Source organism: Mizuhopecten yessoensis, unplaced genomic scaffold (assembly GCF_002113885.1).
Source record: "Mizuhopecten yessoensis strain PY_sf001 unplaced genomic scaffold, ASM211388v2 scaffold10989_2, whole genome shotgun sequence".
Taxonomy (NCBI): Eukaryota; Metazoa; Mollusca; class Bivalvia; order Pectinida; family Pectinidae; genus Mizuhopecten; species Mizuhopecten yessoensis.
The window spans coordinates 131,532-154,802 of record NW_018408823.1 but is presented as its reverse complement, the minus strand read 5'-3'; the positions used below and the strand labels follow the sequence as shown (position 1 = coordinate 154,802).

The following is a 23,271-nucleotide window of genomic DNA, read 5'->3' as shown; positions in this document are numbered from 1 at the left end:
GACAGTTATAGATATTGTAGATAAAAAAGCGTAACGTTTGCAATATCAATACGTAAATATTTCAATCATATATATATGTAAGAAGGGCATATATATATCTATTAAAAGGTATGCCTGTGTGAGGTAGTATATATACCCAAAGGGAGCTACCCTCAACACAAATCAACGGTATAGTTAATACCGTAGCAAATGAATTTGTTGTTAAAACGCTTTTATAATCCAATATTTACTTTAAGTATTGATACCAACGTTACCACGATCATGGACTATGACGTCATACTGATATTGACGCTAACAATAGGATAATGGAATGTATAGCTGATGGTAAACCATCTGAAGTAAGTAGATCTATATAATTTCATTTGCAAAGAAAGGCAAAACGAATGCAGTACTATCTACAACGTAATCACCATCACGTTTTGTCGTTTCAGAGAACGACCCGTGCTCAGATAGCCCTTGCCAGCACCGAGGTGAATGTGTTAGCGCCCACGGGGAGTATTACTGCAAATGTCCCCGAGGATACGCCGGCAAAAACTGTGATATACGTAAGTCTTCAATCAAAAATACAACTCACGGAAGTTAATATTCGGTGCATAATAAATGAGCTGGAAGACAGTCTACTTAAATCCAAATATTGGCGCCACACGTTTTGGCATCGTGAATTTTTGGTGTGTTTAATTTTGACTCATTCTCTCCAAGTGTCAAATTAAAACCAAAATTTAACCAAATCCGCAAAAAGTACGGTAGTCATACACTTTGTAATTGAGATATATTTGGTTGATACAAGAGAGGTAGCCGTGCAACAGCACACTAGAATCCAGCTTCGTAGAAAGCTTATCAACTTGAAGATATATTAACCTAAATGTATCTAGTAAAAATAAATACTGCATAAGAAAACGATTTTATTAAGAGGATGCACGAATAAGACAAATTCTCTTACTTTAAGATAGAAAGACCCTTTTTCTATGTTCATCGATGCTTTTCCTTCGCTATACATGCATTTTAATCGTAACAGCGTGCTCAGCGAAGGCGGACATTGCTTTTGTCCTGGACGCATCCGGAAGTGTTGGTGCGCAGAACTTCCGGCGAGTGAAGCATTTCGTTACTAAGGTGATTGACGAGCTTGCGATTGGATATGATGTCGCCCGAGTTGGCGCGGTTTCCTACAGTTCGCGAAGCTACATGGGATTCTACATGGATCAGTACACAGAAAAGGAGGCTATCAAGAATGCTATTGCCGCTCTAAGCTACGAGTACGGAAATACAAACACCGCAGCAGGTCTGCGTACAGCACGCACTCGTATATTGACGGAAAAGAGAGGAGACAGATCGAACGTCAAAAATTACGGTAAGTATATTACCATGTAATACGAATATACTGCAAAGGACTAATGTTAAGCAGATCTTTTATTTTCATGGTTTTTAATAGACAGATCAAATCTGCGAAACAAATACCTCACGTAGCATTTTCAATAGAGTTAGTTTGAACTATTGAAAAATGAATATAAAACGTAAAATTTTAACTTTTTTTTTAAAGAATTGAAATAGCAAATGTGGTTCTTACGAACCAAAGTTGCAAACAGTATTTAAAATTATATTATTATTGTGTAAACAATATGCCGTAATACGTTTGTAAACTGGGTATAAAAAGTTATATATTAAATAAAACAGCAAAATGGTGTGTACAAGGGGATCCATAATTATCGGAATAGCAATTTGTGTTTTTATTCTGCAATGAAAAAACCTAGCTTCCTGTTAATTTTATTGAATTAATTAACAAATTTGCTTAAAGGTTGTATTACAGGTTACCAACAGTATAGTTCACAATGCATTACTAACGGTATTTAAGTAGTGGATCAGGAGGGAGTTTCTGAGCTACTTAGTATTTAACACCTTATTCCGTCTTAGCGTATTGCAGAGTTATCTGCACTTGTGAGCAGGTATTGGTTGTTACGTCATTTGTTTGTGAGAGTAACGTCATCAATTTTTGAGAAAACGACGTAATTTGCTCACACAAACCAATGACGTAACAATCAATATCTGCTCACAAGAGAAGGTCACTCTGCAATACGCAAAGACGGATTATCACCATTTCCGGTGTTGGAACACAGCATACTAGGTTAATATAAACATGTTGTTTATTTATATCGATCACCAATTTTTATTTTGTATCTATAATTAGATAAAAAAAAATCAAGATCAAATATTTTCTCCGTTATATTAATTCTTAAACTCGTGTCTATCACCTTCCAGTTGTCGTAGTAACGGACAGTATCTCCAACGTGAACCAGGAGAAGACGCTACCTGAGGCTCAGAAGTTGAAGGATGCCGGTGCGCATGTATTCAGTGTTGGTATCGGTAGTTTTGACCCGTACGAGCTAAGAGCCATGGCTTCTGAGCCGGCAGATTCCAATACCTTTGTGTTCAACGACTTCGTGAGCTTAGCGAACTTCTCGCAGACATTCGTACGAGCTACGTGTGTTCCAGGTTTGTTTTTAGTGTTTGTGTTTTTGTTTTCCTTTGAAAACTGTACTGTTATTTAGACTAGTATATTTTATTTTCATTTTATCTGTGTTACGATGTTGCAAACCGATCAGATAATATGAAGACATAGCATTTGCCCTTTAGAAAACAGGATGTTGTTTGTCAACAGATTTGTTTGTGTTATGTCTATTGTTTGAAGGTTTGTTTTAATGGACCATACATTAGTTATATTTCATGGGTGTCTCCACAGTAACTGTAATTTATTTTTGATGGTCCATTAGTTCTATTTCATGGGTGTCGCCAGGGTAATTGTAATTTATTTTTTATGGTCCATTAGTTCTATTTCATGGTAGTCTCCATGGTAAATGTAATTCATTTTTAATGGTCCATTAGTTCTATTTCATGGGTGTCGCCATGGTAATTGTAATTTATTTTGATGGTCCATTAGTTCTATTTCATGGGGGTCTCCACGGTAACTGTAAACAAATTTTGATGATCCATTAGTTCTGTTTCCTGGGTGTCTCCGCGGTAATTGTAATGTATTTTTGATGGTCCATAAGTTCTATTTCATGGATGGCTCCAAGGTAACTGTAATTTATTTTTGATGGTCCATTAGTTCTATTTCATGGGAGTCTCAAAGGTAACTGTAATTTATTTGTAATGGTCCATTAGTTCTATTTCATGGGTGTCGCCACGGTAACTTAAATTTATATTTGATGGTCCATTAGTTATATGTCATGGGTGTCTCACCGGTAACTGTAATATCGTTTTGATGATCCATATTAGTTCTGTTTCATGGGTGTCTCCACGGTAACTGTAATGTAGTTTTGATGGTTCATTAGTTATATTTTGTGGGGGTCTCCACGGTAACTGTAATTTATTTTAATGTCCATTAGTTTTATTTTGCGGTGGTCTCTATAATTACTGTAGCTTATTTCTGTACCGACTTTAGGTTCAAAATATGTATTAACGTATACTAATTGTTCACACTTTATCTGTTTTTCAAACAAAGTCGATTCTATAAGACGTCATGATTTGTTGATCCATTGTGCTTTATGACGTATGATGTATTTAAGATGTGCCGTATTATTATAGTGTCTTTTTCTATTTTAGATGTTTATAACGTGCTAATAGGTTATTTTTATTATAGGACATGTGTTGTGTGACGTCATGATGTGCTTAAACATGATGCTACTTTTTCTTTCTGAGTCGATGTTGTGTGACGTCATGATGCATTGATACGTGATGTTCCTTTTTTATGTCGGAGTAGGTACCTAGTGACGTCATGATGTGTTTAAACGTGATGTTACTTTTTATTTCAGAGTCGGTGTTGTGTGACGTCAACAGGTGTAAGAACGGAGGAGTATGTGTGCCGGGTATAAACTCTTTCTCCTGTAAATGTCCACGGGGATACAACGGACCTACCTGTGAAATGGGTACGAATTATAGTTTTTCAAGTGTGACTGAAATATATTTTAGTGGTTTCATGTATCGTTGTCCCGCAAACGTTAAATTATATCACTAATGACTTCATATTGATTTAAGCAATCAAGTTTTATGGATTGGTTTCTTAAACAACCGAAAATTCGAAATATGGCTTAGTATTACAAGGATTGTATATCTCGATAAATAACTCAGTTTCTCGATGTATCGAAATGATAAGAAATAGAGTGTTAATCATATAAAAGTTGGGTCATTTGTTCGAATTTTAAGTCAAAAAGTACATTATTTACCAGTGATAACGTTCCGTTTCGAATCATTGTGTATATTATAATTGACTTCATAATTTGATGATAAAACACTGTTGCAAATACGATTGCTTTAGTAACAGTTGCCATAGTAACGGTTGCCTTAATAACAGTTGCCGTAGTAGCGGTTGCCCTAGTAACAGCTGCCATAGTTACGGTTGCCATAGTAACAGTTGCCGAGTCAAGAGTTAATGAAAGCAACAGATTGATATGTACCACTTCATAGACTATATACAAATATATCAAGAATCGATTATTGCTGTATTCTGACCTGTTTTCTGTTTTTCAATGTATGGCGATACACCTTTTCTCCCACAACCTGTCTCGGTTTTCTCACTCCCGACTCATTAAACAAATGGAGTTGGTAAACACTCCTGTTTACCCACTAGTGAGTAAGACCCTGGACGTAATTTTATTGGTAAATCTTCTAACTATAACGACCAGTAACAATACATTGCGACGTCATCCTCCGTTCTGACGTCATAGTTCATAGCAAATTTTCCCCGATCGGAAACAGGAATAATGTTTTCCCAACAGAAACTAATGGTTTTTCAGACGTTAATGTCTTAACATTGTGGGAAGAAAAGCCCCCAAACTAGTGGTCGTCGATTGCCATGTTCATATTACTCTCGTTGGTTAATATTTCAAATTGTAAAAGACATTCGGTACAACTCGTATCTTTATAATCACCAACACTTGTTTAATGGCATTTACTGACAGTTTTTTTGGTACAGGATTAATATCCTTTTCATCAGTCTTGAACATAACAAAACATACATGTTAGTAATAAATAGATTAATATATATTTTGGTGTTTATTTTCCCCCTAAATAGCCAATATATGGAAGTGATATAGTAAGTGTTGAGTGAGGACAGATTCTATTTAGAGAGTATTTCGTGTTGAGGACAGAATCCATCTAGAGAGTATTTTGTGTTGAGGACAGATTCCACTTAGAGAGTATTTTGTGTTGAGGACAGATTCCACTTAGAGAGTATTTTGTGCTGAGGACAGATTCCATTTAGAGAGTATTTTGTGTTGAGGACAGATTCCACTTAGAGAGTATTTTGTGTTGAGGACAGATTCCACTTAGAGAGTATTTTGTGTTGAGGACAGATTCCATTTAGAGAGTATTTCGTGTTGAGGACAGATTCCATTTAGAGAGTATTTTGTATTGGGGACAGATTCTATTTAGAGAGTATTTCGTGTTGGGGGAAACATTCCATTTAGAGAGTACGTGTTTGCATTTTTCATATGTCTTCAAACATGTGATGTTTATAGCTTTGTATACAAAATCCACGTAATTTATTTCTTGTGACTTTTGTGGTTTAATACATACATGAAAATATTTTCTTCGTGTCAGTTGTGATTTCTACATATTATCTTAATGAAAATATATAATTATTAATATCTATTTTAGAATGCATTACCAGGAAGGACGTCGTGTTTGTATTGGATTCCTCGTCCAGTGTCGGTAAGGAGAACTACCAGACCATGTTGGACTTTGTCAAGGCGCTGGTAGAAGAGCTAGCGGGAGCTTCCTTCAACAACCGATTTGGAATGATCGTGTACAGTACTGAAGTTAGGCTTATCTTCAGTCTGGGCAGGTACAAAAACGCGGCAACCATTGGCAATTCAGTGGGAAGCACTAGGTATTACCCTGGCTCCACCAATACCGCCGGTGGACTCCGAACGGCATTAGAGATTTTAACCAATGCCTACGGAGCTAGACGAGACGCCGAAGACATTGTTATTCTCATCACGGACGGTCAGTCAAATGTTAACTCGCACGACACCATACCGGCCGCAGAGGAGCTGAAGGGAACCGGCGCACGCGTATTGACCATCGGAATCGGACTGACCGATTACAGTGAGGTGGCACAAATAGCCTCGACGCCAGAGGATGTCTTCAAAGTGTCCAGTTATAACGTACTGCATGACATTAAGACCGACATCTTAGACAGTTCCTGTAGCACCAATGGCTACAGTGGCAAATGATTGAAATCGACACGTTAAAATCACAATTATACTTGCAGATATGTGACAATTATATATCAAATTTGTTTTATAGTATCGCTTACTTGATTATGAATGAAATGTGGAGCGAAATGTGACATATTGTACCGAGTTCTATAATGTTTGCTTGTTTAATCCGGTGCCGTGCTATCACAGTTGTCGTTCTTGGTCCCTTGCAATAGGGATTTTTACTAAATAGATTCTTTTGAATCGGGTAATCATCAATGTTGCAGTACACAAGAATCTTGTATTTATAAGCTTACTGAAGAATGCATTTCATTTTTATACAAAGAGTTTGACATTGAATAAGCAGTTAATATGACAATCGAAAACCATGACAAACTAACGTCCAGTGTATTTAATGAAAAATTGAATGTTTTAAATATCAAACGAAATTAAACTGAAACAAAACGTCTTCAAAACTGATATTTAACGTTGACATTTTTTTTTTAGTTATTTTTGAAGAAAAAAAATGGCCTGTAAAACGCCAACAAAAATGTGATATTTCGATAAAATGTGTATGAAATCCACTAGATTGATGAACACTGATATTGTTGTAATTTGTACATGGAGATAATGTTTTTTGTCATGCAATGTTCAATATGCCAGTATACTGTCAATCAAAATATCATTTTCATTATATTATAGTACATTATATTACGTATGATAGATTATGTGAATTCCATAAGACATTATATTAATACAAAAGATGTCGTTATGATTTAATCGGAAGTGTCATTATGTCACATCCGGTCATGTGTATATTGATGCGTAAGTGTTTATACAAGTGGTGTACTGTAGGATTTTGTAAGATGGCAAAATCACTTCAAATATATATGTTGAGAGTATGTTTTACTTATATAGTATATATATATATATAATATTTAACACTCTACCTTGTACTGAGAGACGATAGATTATTATATACATATAGACGTAGGTATCTGATTGGCACCCTAAATGATATTTCGCACTGTAATATTTAAAATAAATCTTTCTTGGTCAATTTGTTCGAATCGTCGTTAACTTCGAAAATCAAAATTTGATGACAAAATGGTGATATCTTAAGAAATATTGGCATTAATGTTAAATTTATACATTTGTATCAGATCCATGTCAACTTACTCGATGACTTCGTATTTTTACCAAACGCATTGTCAACTTACTCGATGACTTCGTATTTTTACTAAACGCATTGTCAACTTACTTGATGACTTCGTAGTTTTACCAAACGCATTGTCAACTTTCTCGATGAATTCGTAGTTTTACCAAACGCATTGCCAACTTTCTCGATGAATTCGTAGTTTTACCAAACGCATTGTCAACTTTTCTGATGATAGAGTTGTACCAAATGTAATGCCATATTTGGTTATAAGAATGTAAATCAGACGGACGTCATTGTCGTGTTTCCGTAAAACGTCACCAACAATTGTATATTTTGAAGGTTATTTAACGATCATTTGGACAACTCGACTTTGGAGTACGTATTGCTCATTGTAAGGGATATCTAACCACTTGCAAACCAAACATTCCTAGTAACGTAGTTCAACTTAAATGCATGCAAAGTATTAAAATATTGATTAATCGTTTTGATCTTTAACTCAACTGAGGATTCTTTTGATGACAAAATGGCCATACGGTGCAGTAAATGGCTCCCTGCTTCTACTTATTAAACTTTTAATAGTCGCGTCCCTACTTTGTTTTCCAGTGATGAATTTAATTTTAAAATATCATTAAAACATGGTTAAAATTTCTATGCAAATAATATTGAAAATTATCTTTAATGTTGCGGTTTTATAAATATTCGTTAATATAGCGACGAAACATGTGACCAAATATACGTCTATTTAGGTCACGTGACCTGGGTGCAGGTAGATGATGTGTAGTTGACGCTTTCTAACCACTTTCTAACACGGTACAACAGTATTACCTAAGTAGCTTAACCGGAACAAATCATGAATCATTTAACTGGTTTGTAATAAAACTTTTAACTTTTTAACTTTGACTTGATTTGTTTCTTTTGTGTCATTGTCTTAAGAAATTAAAGAGTTTCTTTATAACTCTAACCCTAACCCTAACCCTAAAGAGTTTTTATATATGCTTATAATGATTTAAAAAAAAAGGAATGATTTCAATAATGGAAGTAGTGTGAGAACATTAGAAAATATTTAGACGTAACATGTCAAAAACGAAGTGTATCGTATGATAATCTAAGTGCCATGAATAATAATACATTGAATATGTGTATCTAGGTACTGCAAACATCGAATAAGTGTACGCAACGCGAATATCACTACAGGAAATAAGTGTACGTACCTCAAACATTAATGAAAGGAATAGTTGTAAATCCCGCGAGTACCACCTCAAGGACAAATTGTACATACCGCGCATATTACAACGCGGGGTAAGTGTACATACCGCGCATATTACAACGCGGGGTAAGTGTACATACTGCGAATATTACAACAGAGAATAAGTGTATGCACTGTAAATTTATTCAGTACAGGGAATAAGTGTACGTACCGCGAATATTACTACAGGGAATAAGTGTACGTACCGCTAATATTACTACAGGGAATAAGTGTACGTACCGCGAATATTTCTACAGGGAATCAGTGAACGTACCACGAGTATTATTAAAGGGAATACGTGTACCTACCGCTAATATTGCTACAGGGGATAAGTGTACGTACCGCTAATATTACTACAGGGATTAAGTGTACCTACCACGAATATTACTACAGGGAATAAATGAACGTACCACGAATATTACTACAGGGGATAAGTGTACGTACCGCGAATATTACAACAGGAAATAGGTGTAGTTACCACGAATATTACTACAGGGAATATGTGTACGTACCACGAGTATTATTTAAGTGAATAAGTGTACGTACCGCTAATATTACTACAGGGAATAAGTGTACATACCACGAACATTACTACAGGGAATATGTGTACGTACCACGAACATTACTACAGGGAATAAGTGTACGTACCGCTAATATTACTACAGGGAATAAGTGTACATACCACGAATATTACTACAGGGGATAAGTGTACGTGCCGCGAATATTACTACAGGAGATAAGTGTACGTAATGCTATTATTACTACAGGGGATAAGTGTACGTACCGCTAATTTTTACTACAGGGGATAAGTGTACGGACCGCTAATATTACTACAGGGCATAAGTGTACCTACCACGAATATTACTACAGGGAATATGTGTACGTACCACGAGTATTATTAAAGGGAATACGTGTACTTACCACGAATATTACTTCAGGGGATAAGTGTACATACCACGAATATTATTACAGGGAATAAGTGTACCTACCACGAATATTACTACAGGGGATAAGTGTACGTACCACGAATATTACTACAGGGAATAAGTGTACCTACCACGAATATTACTACAGGGGATAAGTGTACGTACCACGAATATTACTACAGGGAATAAGTGTACGTACCGCTAATATTACTACAGGGAATAAGTGTACGTACCGCTAATATTACTACAGGGAAAAAGTGTACGTACCACTAATATTACTACAGGGAATAAATGAACGTACCACGAATATTACTACAGGGGATAAGTGTACGTACCGCGAATATTACAACAGGAAATAGGTGTAGTTACCACGAATATTACTACAGGGAAAAAGTGTACGTACCACGAATATTACTACAGGGGATAAGTGTACGTACCACGAATATTACTACAGGGAATAAGTATACGTACCGCTAATATTACTACAGGGGATAAGTGTATGTACCACGAATATTACTACAGGGGATAAGTGTACGTACCGCCATTTTTTTTACTACAGGGGATAAGTGTACCTACCACGAATATTACTACAGGGGATAAGCGTACGTACCGCTAATATTATAACAGGGGATAAGTGTACGTACCGCGAACATTACTACAGGGGAAAAGTGTACGTACCGCTATTATTACTACAGGGAATAAATGTACGGACCACGAACATTACTACAGGGGATAAGTGTATGGACCGCTAATATTACTACAGGGGATAAGTGTACGTACCGCTAATTTTTACTACAGGGGATAAGTGTACGGACCGCTAATATTACCACAGGGGATAAGTGTACGGACCGCTAATATTACTACAGGGGATAAGTGTACCTACCACGAATATTACTACAGGGGATAAGCGTACGTACGGCGAACATTACTACAGGGGATAAGTGTACGTACCGCGAATATTACTACATGGGATAAGTGTACGTACCGCTAATATTACCACAGGGGATAAGTGTACCTACCACGAATATTACTACAACAGGGGATAAGCGTACGTACCGCTAATATTATAACAGGGGATAAGTGTACATACCGCGAACATTACTACAGGGGAAAAGTGTACGTACCGCTAATATTACCACAGGGGATGAGTGTACCTACCACGAATATTACTACAGGGGATAAGCGTACGTACCGCTAATATTATAACAGGGAATATGTGTACGTACCACGAGTATTATTAAAGGGAATACGTGTACTTACCACGAATATTACTACAGGGGATAAGTGTACATACCACGAATATTACTACAGGGAATAAGTGTACCTACTACGAATATTACTACAGGGGATAAGTGTACGTACCACGAACATTACTAATGGGAATAAGTGTACCTACCACGAATATTACTACAGGGGATAAATGTACGTACCACTAATATTACTACAGGGAAAAAGTGTACGTACCACGAACATTACTACAGGGGAAAAGTGTAGGGAATAAGTGTACCTACCGCGAATATTACTACAGGGGATACGTGTACGGACCGCTAATATTACTACCGGGGATAAGTGTACGTATCGCTAATTTTTACTACAGGGCAAAAGCGTACGGACCGCCATTCTTTTTTACTACAGGGGATAAGTGGACGTACCGCTAATTTTTACTACAGAGGAAAAGTGTACGGACCACCATTCTTTTTCACTACAGGGGATAAGTGAACGTACCGCTAATTTTTACTACAGAGGAAAAGTGTACGGACCGCCATTCTTTTTTACTACAGGGGATAAGGGTACATACCACGAATATTACTACAGAGGAAAAATATACGTACGACGAATATTACTACAGGGGATAAATGTACGTAATATTACTACAGGGAATAAGTGTACGTACCGCTAATATTACTACAGGGGAAAAGTGTACGTACCGCTATTATTACTACAGGGAATAAATGTACGGACCACGAACATTACTACAGGGGATAAGTGTACGGACCGCTAATATTACTACAGGGGATAAGTGTACGTACCGCTAATTTTTACTACAGGGGAAAAGTGTACGGACCGCCATTCTTTTTTACTACAGGGGATAAGTGTATGTACCGCTAATATTACTACAGGGGATAAGTGTACATACCACGAATATTACTACAGGGAATAAGTGTACCTACCACGAATATTACTACAGGGAATAAATGTACGTACCGGAAATATTACTACACGGTGTAAGTGTACGTACCACGAATATTACTACAGGGAATATGTGTACGTACCACGAATATTCCTACAGGGGATAAGTGTACGTACCGCTAATACTACTACAGGGAATAAGTATACGTACCGCGAATATTACTACAGGGGATAAGTGTTCTTACCACGAATATTACTACAGGGAATAAATGTACCTACCACGGATATTACTACAAGGAATAAGTGCACCTACCACGAATATTACTACAGGGGATAAGTATACAAACGACGAATAATACTACAGGGAATAAGTTTACGTACCGGAAATATTAATCCACGGAGTAAGTGTACGTACCACGAATATTACTATAGGGGATATGTGTCCCTACCACGAATATTACTACATGGGATAGGTGTACATACCACGAATATTACTATACTGGGGTTAGTGTAAATACCACGAATATTACTACAGGGAATAAGTGTACCTACCACGAATATTACTACATGGGATAACTGTACATACCACGAATATTACTATACTGGGGTTAGTGTAAATACCACGAATATTACTACAGGGAATAAGTGTACGAACGAAGAATATTACTACAGGGTACAAGTGTACCTACCACGAATATTACTACAGCGAACAAATGTACGTACCGGAAATATTACTACACGGTGTAAGTATGTGTACGTACCACGAACATTACTACAGGGGATAAGTGTACGTACTGCTAATACTACTACAGGGGATAAGTGTACATACCACGAATATTACTACAGGGAATAAGTGTACCTACTACGAACATTACTACAGAAGATAAGTATACAAACGACGAATATTACTACAGGGAATAAGTGTACGGACGACGAATATTACTACAGGGTATAAGTGTACCTACCACGAATATTACTACAGCGAACAAATGTACGTACCGGAAATATTACTACACGGTGTAAGTGTACGTACCGTGTACGTACCGCTATTATTACTACAGGGAATAAATGTACGGACCACGAACATTACTACAGGGGATAAGTGTGCGTACCGCGAACATTACTACAGGGGATAAGTGTACGTACTGCTAATACTACTACAGGGGATAAGTGTACATACCACGAATATTACTATACTGGGGTTAGTGTAAATACCACGAATATTACTACAGGGAATAAGTGTACGTACCACGAATATTACTACAGGAAATAAGTGTACGTACCGCTAATATTACTACAGGGGATAAGTATACGTACCGCTAATATTACTACAGGGAATAAGTGTCCGTACCGATAATATTATTACAGGGAATAAATGTACGTACCGCGAATATTACTACAGGGGATAAGCGTTCTTACCACGAATATTACTACAGGGAATAAGTTTACGTACCGGAAATATTAATACACGGAGGAAGGGTACGTACCACGAATATTACTATAGGGGATATGTGTACCTACCACGAATATTACTACATGGGATAACTGTACATACCACGAATATTACTATACTGGGGTTAGTGTAAATACCACGAATATTACTACAGGGAATAAGTGTACCTACTACGAACATTACTACAGAAGATAAACGTACCACGAATATTACTACAGGGGATAAGGGTACGTACTGCTAATACTACTACAGGGGATAAGTGTACATACCAGGAATATTACTACAGGGAATAAGTATACTTACTTCGAATATTACTACAGGGGATAAGTGTTCTTACCACGAATATTACTACAGGGAATAAGTATACTTACTTCGAATATTACTACAGGGGATAAGTGTTCTTACCACGAATATTACTACGGGGAATAAATGTACCTACCACGGATATTACTACAAGGAATAAGTGCACCTACCACGAATATTACTACAGGGGATAAATGTACGTACCACGAATATTACTACAGGGGATAAGGGTACGTACTGCTAATACTACTACAGGGGATAAGTGTACATACCAGGAATATTACTACAGGGAATAAGTATACTTACTTCGAATATTACTACAGGGGATAAGTGTTCTTACCACAATATTACTACAGGGAATAAGTGTACCTACTACGAACATTACTACAGAAGATAAACGTACCACGAATATTACTACAGGGGATAAGTATACTACAGGGAATAAATGAACGTACCACGAATATTACTACAGGGGATAAGGGTACGTACTGCTAATACTACTACAGGGGATAAGTGTACATACCAGGAATATTACTACAGGGAATAAGTATACTTACTTCGAATATTACTACAGGGGATAAGTGTTCTTACCACGAATATTACTACAGGGAATAAATGTCCCTACCACGGATATTACTACAAGGAATAAGTGCACCTACCACGAATATTACTACAGGGGATAAATGTACGTACCACGAATATTACTACAGGGGATAAGTATGCAAACGACGAATATTACTATAGGGAATATGTGTACGTACTGGGAATATTACAACAGGGAATAGATCTGCATACCGCCAATATATAAATACACAGAAAAAGTGTATGTACTGCGAATATTACAAAAGGGAATAAGTGTACTTACCGCAAACATTACTTCAGGGTATAAGTGTATGCACTGTAAATTTATTCAGTACAGGGAATAAGTGTATGTACCGCGAATATTACTACAGGGAATAAGGGTACGAACGACGAATATTACTACAGGGTACAAGTGTACCTACCACGAATATTACTACAGCGAACAAATGTACGTACCGGAAATATTACTACACGGCGTAAGTATGTGTACGTACCACGAACATTACTACAGGGGATAAGTGTACGTACCGCTAATATTACTACAGGGAATAAGTGTACGTACCGATAATATTATTACAGGGAATAAGTGTACATACCGCGAACATTACTACAGGGGATAAGTGTACGTACCGCGAACATTACTACAGGGGATAAGTGTACGTACCACGAATATTACTACAGGAAATAAGTGTACGTACCGCTAATATTACTACAGGGAATAAGTGTACGTACCGATAATATTACTACAGGGAATAAGTGTACGTACCGCGAATATTACTACAGGGAATAAGTATACGTACCGCTAATATTACTACAGGGAATAAGTGTACGTACCGATAATATTACTACAGGGAATAAGTGTACGTACCACTAATATTACTACAGGGGATAAGTGTACGTACCGATAATATTACTACAGGGAATAAGTGTACGTACAGATAATATTACTACAGGGAATAAGTGTACGTACCACTAATATTACTACAGGGGATAAGTGTACGTACCGCGAATATTACTATGGGGAATAAGTGTACATACCGATAATATAACTACAGGGAATAAGTGCACCTACCACGAATATTACTACAGGGAATAAGTGTACGTACAACTAATATTACTACAGGGGATAAGTGTACGTACTGCTAATACTACTACAGGGGATAAGTGTACATACCACGAATATTCCTACAGGGAATAAGTGTACCTACTACGAATATTACTACAGGGGATAAGTGTACCTACCACGAATATTACTACAGGGAACAAGTGTACCTACCACGAATATTACTACAGTGTACGTACCGCGAATATTACTATGGGGAATAAGTGTACATACCGATAATATAACTACAGGGACTAAGTGTACCTACCACGAATATTACTACAGGGAATAAATGTACGTACCGGAAATATTACTACACGGTGTAAGTGTACGTACCACGAATATAACTACAGGGAATATGTGTACGTACCACGAATATTACTACAGGGGATAAATGTACGTACCACGAATATTACTACAGGGGATAAATGTACGTACCACAAATATTACTACAGGGAATAAGTGTACCTACCACGAAAATTACTACAGGGAATAAGTGTACCTACCACAAATATTACTACAGGGAATAAGTGTACGTACCGATAATATTACTACAGGGAATAAGTGCACGTACCGATAATATTACTACAGGGGATAAGTGTACGTACCGCTAATATTACTACAGGGAAAAAGTGTACGTACCACGAATATTACTACAGGGAATATGTGTACGTACCACGAATATTACTACAGGGAATAAGTGAACCTACCACGAATATTACTACAGGGAATAAATGTACGTACCGGAAATATTACTACACGGTGTAAGTGTACGTACCACGAATATTACTACAGTGGATAAGTGTACGTACCACGAATATTACTCCAGGGGATAAGTGTACGTACCGCTAACATTACTACAGGGGATAAGTGGGCGTACCGTGAACATTACTACAGGAAATAAGTGTAAGTACCGCTAATATTACTACAGGGGATAAGTGTGCGTACCGTGAACATTACTACATGGGATAAGTGTACGTACCACGAACATTACTAATGGGAATAAGTGTACCTACCACGAATATTACTACAGGGGATAAGTATACAAACGACGAATATTACTACATACTACAGGGGATAAGTGTGCGTACCGTGAACATTACTACAGGGGATAAGTGTACGTACCGCGAACATTACTACAGGGGATAAGCGTACGTACCACGAATATTACTACAGGGAATATGTGTACGTACCACGAATATTACTACAGGGAATATGTGTACGTACCACGAATATTACTACAGGGGATAAATGTACGTACCGCTAACATTACTACAGGGGATACGTGTACGTACCACGAACATTACTACAGGGGATAAGTGTACGTACCACGAATATTCCTACAGGGGATAAGTGTACGTACCGATAATATAACTACAGGGAATAAGTATACCTACCACGAATATTACTACAGGGAATAAATGTACGTACCGGAAATATTACTACACGGTGTAAGTGTACGTACCACGAATATTACTACAGTGGATAAGTGTACGTACCACGAATATTACTACCGGGGATAAATGTACGTACCACGAATATTACTACAGGGGATAAATGTACGTACCACAAATATTACTACAGGGAATAAGTGTACGTACAACTAATATTACTACAGGGGATAAGTGTACGGACCGCGAATATTACTATGGGGAATAAGTGTACATACCGATAATATAACTACAGGGACTAAGTGTACCTACCACGAATATTACTACAGGGAACAAATGTACGTACCGGAAATATTACTACACGGTGTAAGTGTACGTACCACGAATATAACTACAGGGAATATGTGTACGTACCACGAATATTACTACAGGGGATAAATGTACGTACCGCTAACATTACTACAGGGGATAAGTGTACGTACCACGAATATTCCTACAGGGGATAAGTGTACGTACCGATAATATTACTACAGATAAGTGTACGTACCGCTAACATTACTACATGGGATAAGTGTACGTACCACGAACATTACTAATGGGAATAAGTGTACCTACCACGAATATTACTACAGTGTACGTACCGCGAATATTACTATGGGGAATAAGTGTACATACAGATAATATAACTACAGGGAATAAGTGGACCTAACACGAATATTACTACAGGGAATAAGTGTACGTACAGATAATATTACTACAGGGAATAAGTGTACGTCCCACTAATATTACTACAGGGGATAAGTGTACGGACCGCGAATATTACTATGGGGAATAAGTGTACATACAGATAATATAACTACAGGGAATAAGTGTACCTTCCACGAATATTACTACAGGGAATAAGTGTACCTACCACAAATATTACTACAGGGAATAAGTGTACGTACAACTAATATTACTACAGGGGATAAGTGTACGGACCGCGAATATTACTATGGGGAATAAGTGTACATACAGATAATATAACTACAGGGAATAAGTGTACCTCCCACGAATATTACTACAGGGAATAAGTGTACGTACAGATAATATTACTACAGGGAATAAGTGTACGTACCGATAATATTATTATAGGGAATAAATGTACGTACCGCGAATATTACTACAGGGGATAAGTGTGCGTACCGTGAACATTACTACAGGAAATAAGTGTAAGTACCGCTAATATTACTACAGGGGATAAGTGTGCGTTCCGCGAACATTACTACAGGGGATAAGTGTACGTACCGCTAATACTGCTACAGGGAATAAATATACTTACCGCGAATATTACTACAGGGGATAAGTGTACATACCACGAATATTCCTACAGGGAATAAGTGTACCTACTACGAATATTACTACAGGGGATAAGTGTACGTACCACGAACATTACTACAGGGGATAAGTGTGCGTACCGTGAACATTACTACAGGAAATAAGTGTACGTACCGCTAATATTACTACAGGGGATAAGTGTGCGTTCCGCGAACATTACTACAGGGGATAAGTGTACGTACCACGAACATTACTACAGGTAATAAGTGTACGTACCGCTAATATTACTACAGGGAGTAAGAGTACGTACCGCTAATATTACTACAGAGAATAAGTGTATGTACCGCTAATTTTACTACAGGGAATAAGTATACCTACCGCGAATATTACTACAGGGATTAAGTGTATGTTCTGCAATTATTACTACAGGGAATAAGTGGATGTGCCGCTAATATTACTACAGTGAATAAGGGTACGTACCACGAACATTACTACAGGTAATAAGTGTACGTACCGCTAACATTACTACAGGGGATAACTGTGCGTTCCGCGAACATTACTACAGGGGATAAGTGGGCGTACCGTGAACATTACTACAGGAAATAAGTGTAAGTACCGCTAATATTACTACAGGGAGTAAGAGTACGTACCGCTAATATTACTACAGAGAATAAGTGTATGTACCGCTAATATTACTACAGAGAATAAGTGTATGTACCGCTAATATTACTACAGAGAATAAGTGTATGTACCGCTAATATTACTACAGGGGATAAGTGTACGTACCGCTAATATTACTACAGGGAATAAGTGTATGTGCCGCTAATATTACTACAGGGAATAAGGGTACGTACCACGAACATTACTACAGGGAATAAGTGTACGTACCGCTAATATTACTACAGGGAATAAGTGTATGTACCGCTAATTTTACTACAGGGAATAAGGGTACGTACCACGAACATTACTACAGGGAATAAGTGTGCGTACCGCTAATATTACTACAGGGAATAAGTGTACCTACCACGAATATTACTACAGGGGATAAGTGTACGTACCGCTAATATTACTACAGGGAATAAGTGTACCTACCACGAATATTACTACAGGGAATAAATGTACGTACCGAAAATATTACTACACGATGTAAGTGTACGTACCACGAATATTACTACAGGGAATATGTGTACCTATCACGAATATTACTACAGGGGATAAGTGTACGTACCGCTAATACTACTACAGGGGATAAGTGTACATACCACGAATATTACTACAGGGAATAAGTATACGTACCGCGAATATTACTACAGGGGATAAGTGTACATACCACGAATATTACTACAGGGAATAAGTGTACCTACTACGAACATTACTACAGAAGATAAGTATACAAACGACGAATATTACTACAGGGAATAAGTTTGCGTACCGGAAATATTAATACACGGAGTAAGTGTACGCACCACGAATATTACTATAGGGGATATGTGTACCTACCACGAATATTACTACATGGGATAAGTGTACATACCACGAATATTAATACAGGGAATAAGTTTACTTACCACGAATATTACTATAGGGGATAAGTGTACATACCACGAATATTACTATACTGGGGTAAGTGTACATACCACGAATATTAATACAGGGAATAAGTTTACTTACCACGAATATTACTCGGGGAATATGTATACGTACCGCAAATATTACTACATAGAATCAGTGTACGAACGACGAATATTACTACAGGATATAAGTGTACCTATCACGAATATTACTACAGGTGATAAGTATGCAAACGACGAATATTGCTATAGGGAATATGTGTACGTACTGCGAACATTACAACAGGGAATAGGTCTGCGTACCGCGAATATATAAATACACAGAAAAAGTGTATATACCGCGAATATTACGAAAGGGAATAAGCGTACGTACCGCAAATATTACTACATGGAATAAATGTACGTACCATATATGTTGCTACAGGGAATAAGTGTACGTACCGCGAATATTACTACAGGGAATAAGTATACCTACCGCGAATATTACTACAGTGAATAAGTGTAGGTACCGCGAATATTACAAGATGGAATTAGTCTGCGTACCGCGAATATAAATACACAGAAAAAGTGTATGTACCGCGAATATTACAACAGAGAATACGTGTGTGTACTGCAAATATTACTACAGGGAATAAGTGTACGTACCGCTAATATTACTACAGGGGATAAGTGGACCTACCGCGAATATCTCTACAGGGAATAACTGTATGTTCTGCAAATATTACTACAGGGAATAAGGGTACCTACCGCGAATATTACAACAGGGAATAAGTGCATGTGGGAATAAGTGTATGTACTGCAAATATTACTACAGGGAATAAGTGTATGCACTGCAAATATTACTACAGGGAATAAGGGTACGTACCGCGAATATTACTACAGGGGATAAGTGTACATACCACGAATATTACTACAGGGGATAAGTGTACGTACCACGAATATTACTACAGGGAATAAGAGTACGTACCGATAATATTACTACAGGGGATAAGTGGACCTACCGCGAATATCTCTACAGGGAATAACTGTATGTTCTGCAAATATTACTACAGGGAATAAGGGTACCTACCGCGAATATTACAACAGGGAATAAGTGTATGAACCGCGAATATTACTACAGGGAATAAGTGTACGTACCGCGAATATTACTACAGGGGATAAGTGTACCTACCGCGAATATCTCTACAGGGAATAACTGTATGTTCTGCAAATATTACTACAGGGAATAAGTGTATGTACTGCAAATAATACTACATGGAATACGTGTACGTACCGCGAATATTACTTCAGGGAATAAGTTATCTACCGCGAATATTACAACAGGGAATAAGTGCATGTACTGCAAATATTACTACAGGGAATAAGTGTACGTACCGCGAATATTACTTCAGGGAATAAGTTATCTACCGCGAATATTACAACAGGGAATAAGTGTAATTACAGCGAATATTACTACAGGGAATAAGTGTACGTACCGCGAATATAACTACAGTATACTTAACATGTTGTAGCCACAAACTGTCGTGATCATTATAGATATGCAGCACGCCATTGAGACAGAAAAATTTAAAATTCAGAAGAGAAGAAGACAACCTCATTTTCATGATTGGAACCTGTAGCAATAATTAATGATCTGTTATTTGAGCTTTAAAGGATCCCCGCATCTAAAAACTGATACTACAACTACCGTGGCAAAAGAAACCCATGCCTGACATAACCTTTATATAAGACTGGAGGGATAATATAAAATTAGATTAGTCTAATATCCGGAATAAGATTCATCAGTTTCGTATGAATAATATAGACTAAGTTTGTTTTTTAACACAAACAGGAACTGTTGACTTATTTTGCTTGACAAAGGAAACATACGTTTTCGAAAGTTCGCAAAATAAGTTTCCAATTCCTTTCTGTGTTCGAAACATTCAACAGGGCTAGATCCGGATTCGAACCCTAAACCTCTTATCACTATACGGTACCTCAGGCTCTAACCAACTGTGTACATATCACCAGTAGGTTCCCGGCCAGATTCCACTACATTTACAAAGAAAGAAATCAAGGGAAAGTTACTCTATGTATGTAACCTAAAATTGAACTCTCTAATGTTTTGCCTGTTGTGAGACACAGACATCCCTAAGTTAAACAGATGGACTGTCTATGAATATAAAAACATACATTAACAGAACCATAACTTGACACGGGAAGTAACGTTGTGCCGGAAAAAGGGACAAAACTCTTTTGGTTGCTTCACCTTTCAGATTAATATAAGGGAGATAACTCCAAGTTTGAAAAAGGTACATGTAGCACTCTTCTTCACGATTTCAATTAAGGCCATGGTACCCTTTAAATTAAGGTCATTTTCCCATCGTTAATCCCATTATAAACTGCCATCGATGTATCGTCAAACTCTATAAAACGCCCAAAATTATTTTAAAACAGCCAGGTTTACTACAGACCAGGATGATATACTCCCTAGCCGAGTCGTTAGGAAGTGTCTGGTATTTTACCAGGGTGACATACTCCCTAGAGAAATTCTCCCTAGCAGAGTCTGTAAGAAGAGGCTGGTATTTTACCAGGATGACATACTCCCTAGAGATATTCTCCCTAGCCGAGTCGGTAGGAAGTGTCTGGTATTTTACCAGGGTGACATACTCCCTAGAGAAATTCTCCCTAGCCGAGTCGGTAGGAAGCGTCTGGCATTTTACCAGGATGACATACTCCCTAGAGAAATTCTCCCTAGCAGAGTCGGTATGAAGCGGCTAGTATTTTACCAGGGTGACATACTCCCTAGAGAAATTCTCCCTATCAGAGTCGGTAGGAAGCGGCTGGTATTTTACCAGGGTGACATACTCCCTAGACAAATTCTCCCTAGCAGAGTCGGTAGGAAGCGTCTGGTATTTTACCAGGGTGACATACTCCCTAGACAAATTCTCCCTAGCAGAGTCGGTAGGAAGCGTCTGGTATTTTACCAGGGTGACATACTCCCTAGACAAATTCTCCCTAGCAGAGTCGGTAGGAAGCGTCTGGTATTTTACCAGGGTGACATACTCCCTAGACAAATTCTCCCTAGCAGAGTCGGTNATGATTCGTGTGAAAGTACCGAGGCATCTGCATGTTGTGCTTCTAGATTTGAAACAGCATATCATTACTTCCATGATTGTATAAAATACACTGAAGATCGTATTCTACTTTTTCAGAATATATTCCATGAAACTCGCAACCATTTATCATTAGATGTCATGCTAAATGGTTGTGAGAGATGTGATGAAAATGAAAACAAACATATTCTCCTATATATATCCAATTACATTTTCAAGTTCTAGAAGATTCAGGACATTTAACTAAAATTTTGAAGGAAATTTTACATTTTATTTATTTACTTTTTTTTAACTTTTTTTTTCTCAATGTAATTCTTCTGATTTCCAAAAATGGTATATGAATATTACTATTAATATTACCTATTTGTCTTTTTGCTTATTTTTAGATATTGATAGTGAGGAGGGCTGGGGTTCAGAAGACCAGTAATTACTCTATTTTATTAAAAAGTATTGGGAAACAACTACATCAATAAGAATATAAAGCTTTACAACATGTTGATTATATATCTAACCTGTGTTTAATATGCATAAATTAAACTATTTGGTGGGATTGAATTTCCAAACTCATCAGTCTTTTTGGCCTGTATCTGTTGGGTGCGGTAATTTAATCCCATCAAATGTTTATACATGCAGCTCCATCAACAAATTATTTTTCTTTTCTCTTCATAATAAGTGGATATCAACCAATCAAAATGTTCAAAGTAACAAACTGTCAACTCAAGGTTATAATTCCAATCAAGTTATTAACATGTAATATTCAAAGTATCATTTGCCATTATAAACCATTTTAAATTTTGCCGCCCCC

General features: G+C 37.3%; 1 protein-coding gene across 18 annotated transcripts in view; it reads left to right on the top strand.

Moving 5' to 3' along the window:
- The window catches only part of LOC110464458, a 255,107-nt gene extending 246,863 nt beyond the window's left edge, over positions 1 to 8,244 (top strand). For all 18 annotated transcript variants that reach the window (XM_021519688.1, XM_021519687.1, XM_021519680.1 and 15 more), the window contains 5 exons: positions 432 to 545; positions 1,016 to 1,348; positions 2,254 to 2,487; positions 3,807 to 3,920; positions 5,650 to 8,244. In XM_021519688.1, the coding sequence (XP_021375363.1) occupies positions 432 to 545; positions 1,016 to 1,348; positions 2,254 to 2,487; positions 3,807 to 3,920; positions 5,650 to 6,227 (1,373 nt within the window). In that variant the 3' untranslated portion in view covers positions 6,228 to 8,244. The remainder of the gene's footprint in view (positions 1 to 431; positions 546 to 1,015; positions 1,349 to 2,253; positions 2,488 to 3,806; positions 3,921 to 5,649) is intronic.
- The last annotated feature ends 15,027 nt before the right edge of the window (positions 8,245 to 23,271 follow it).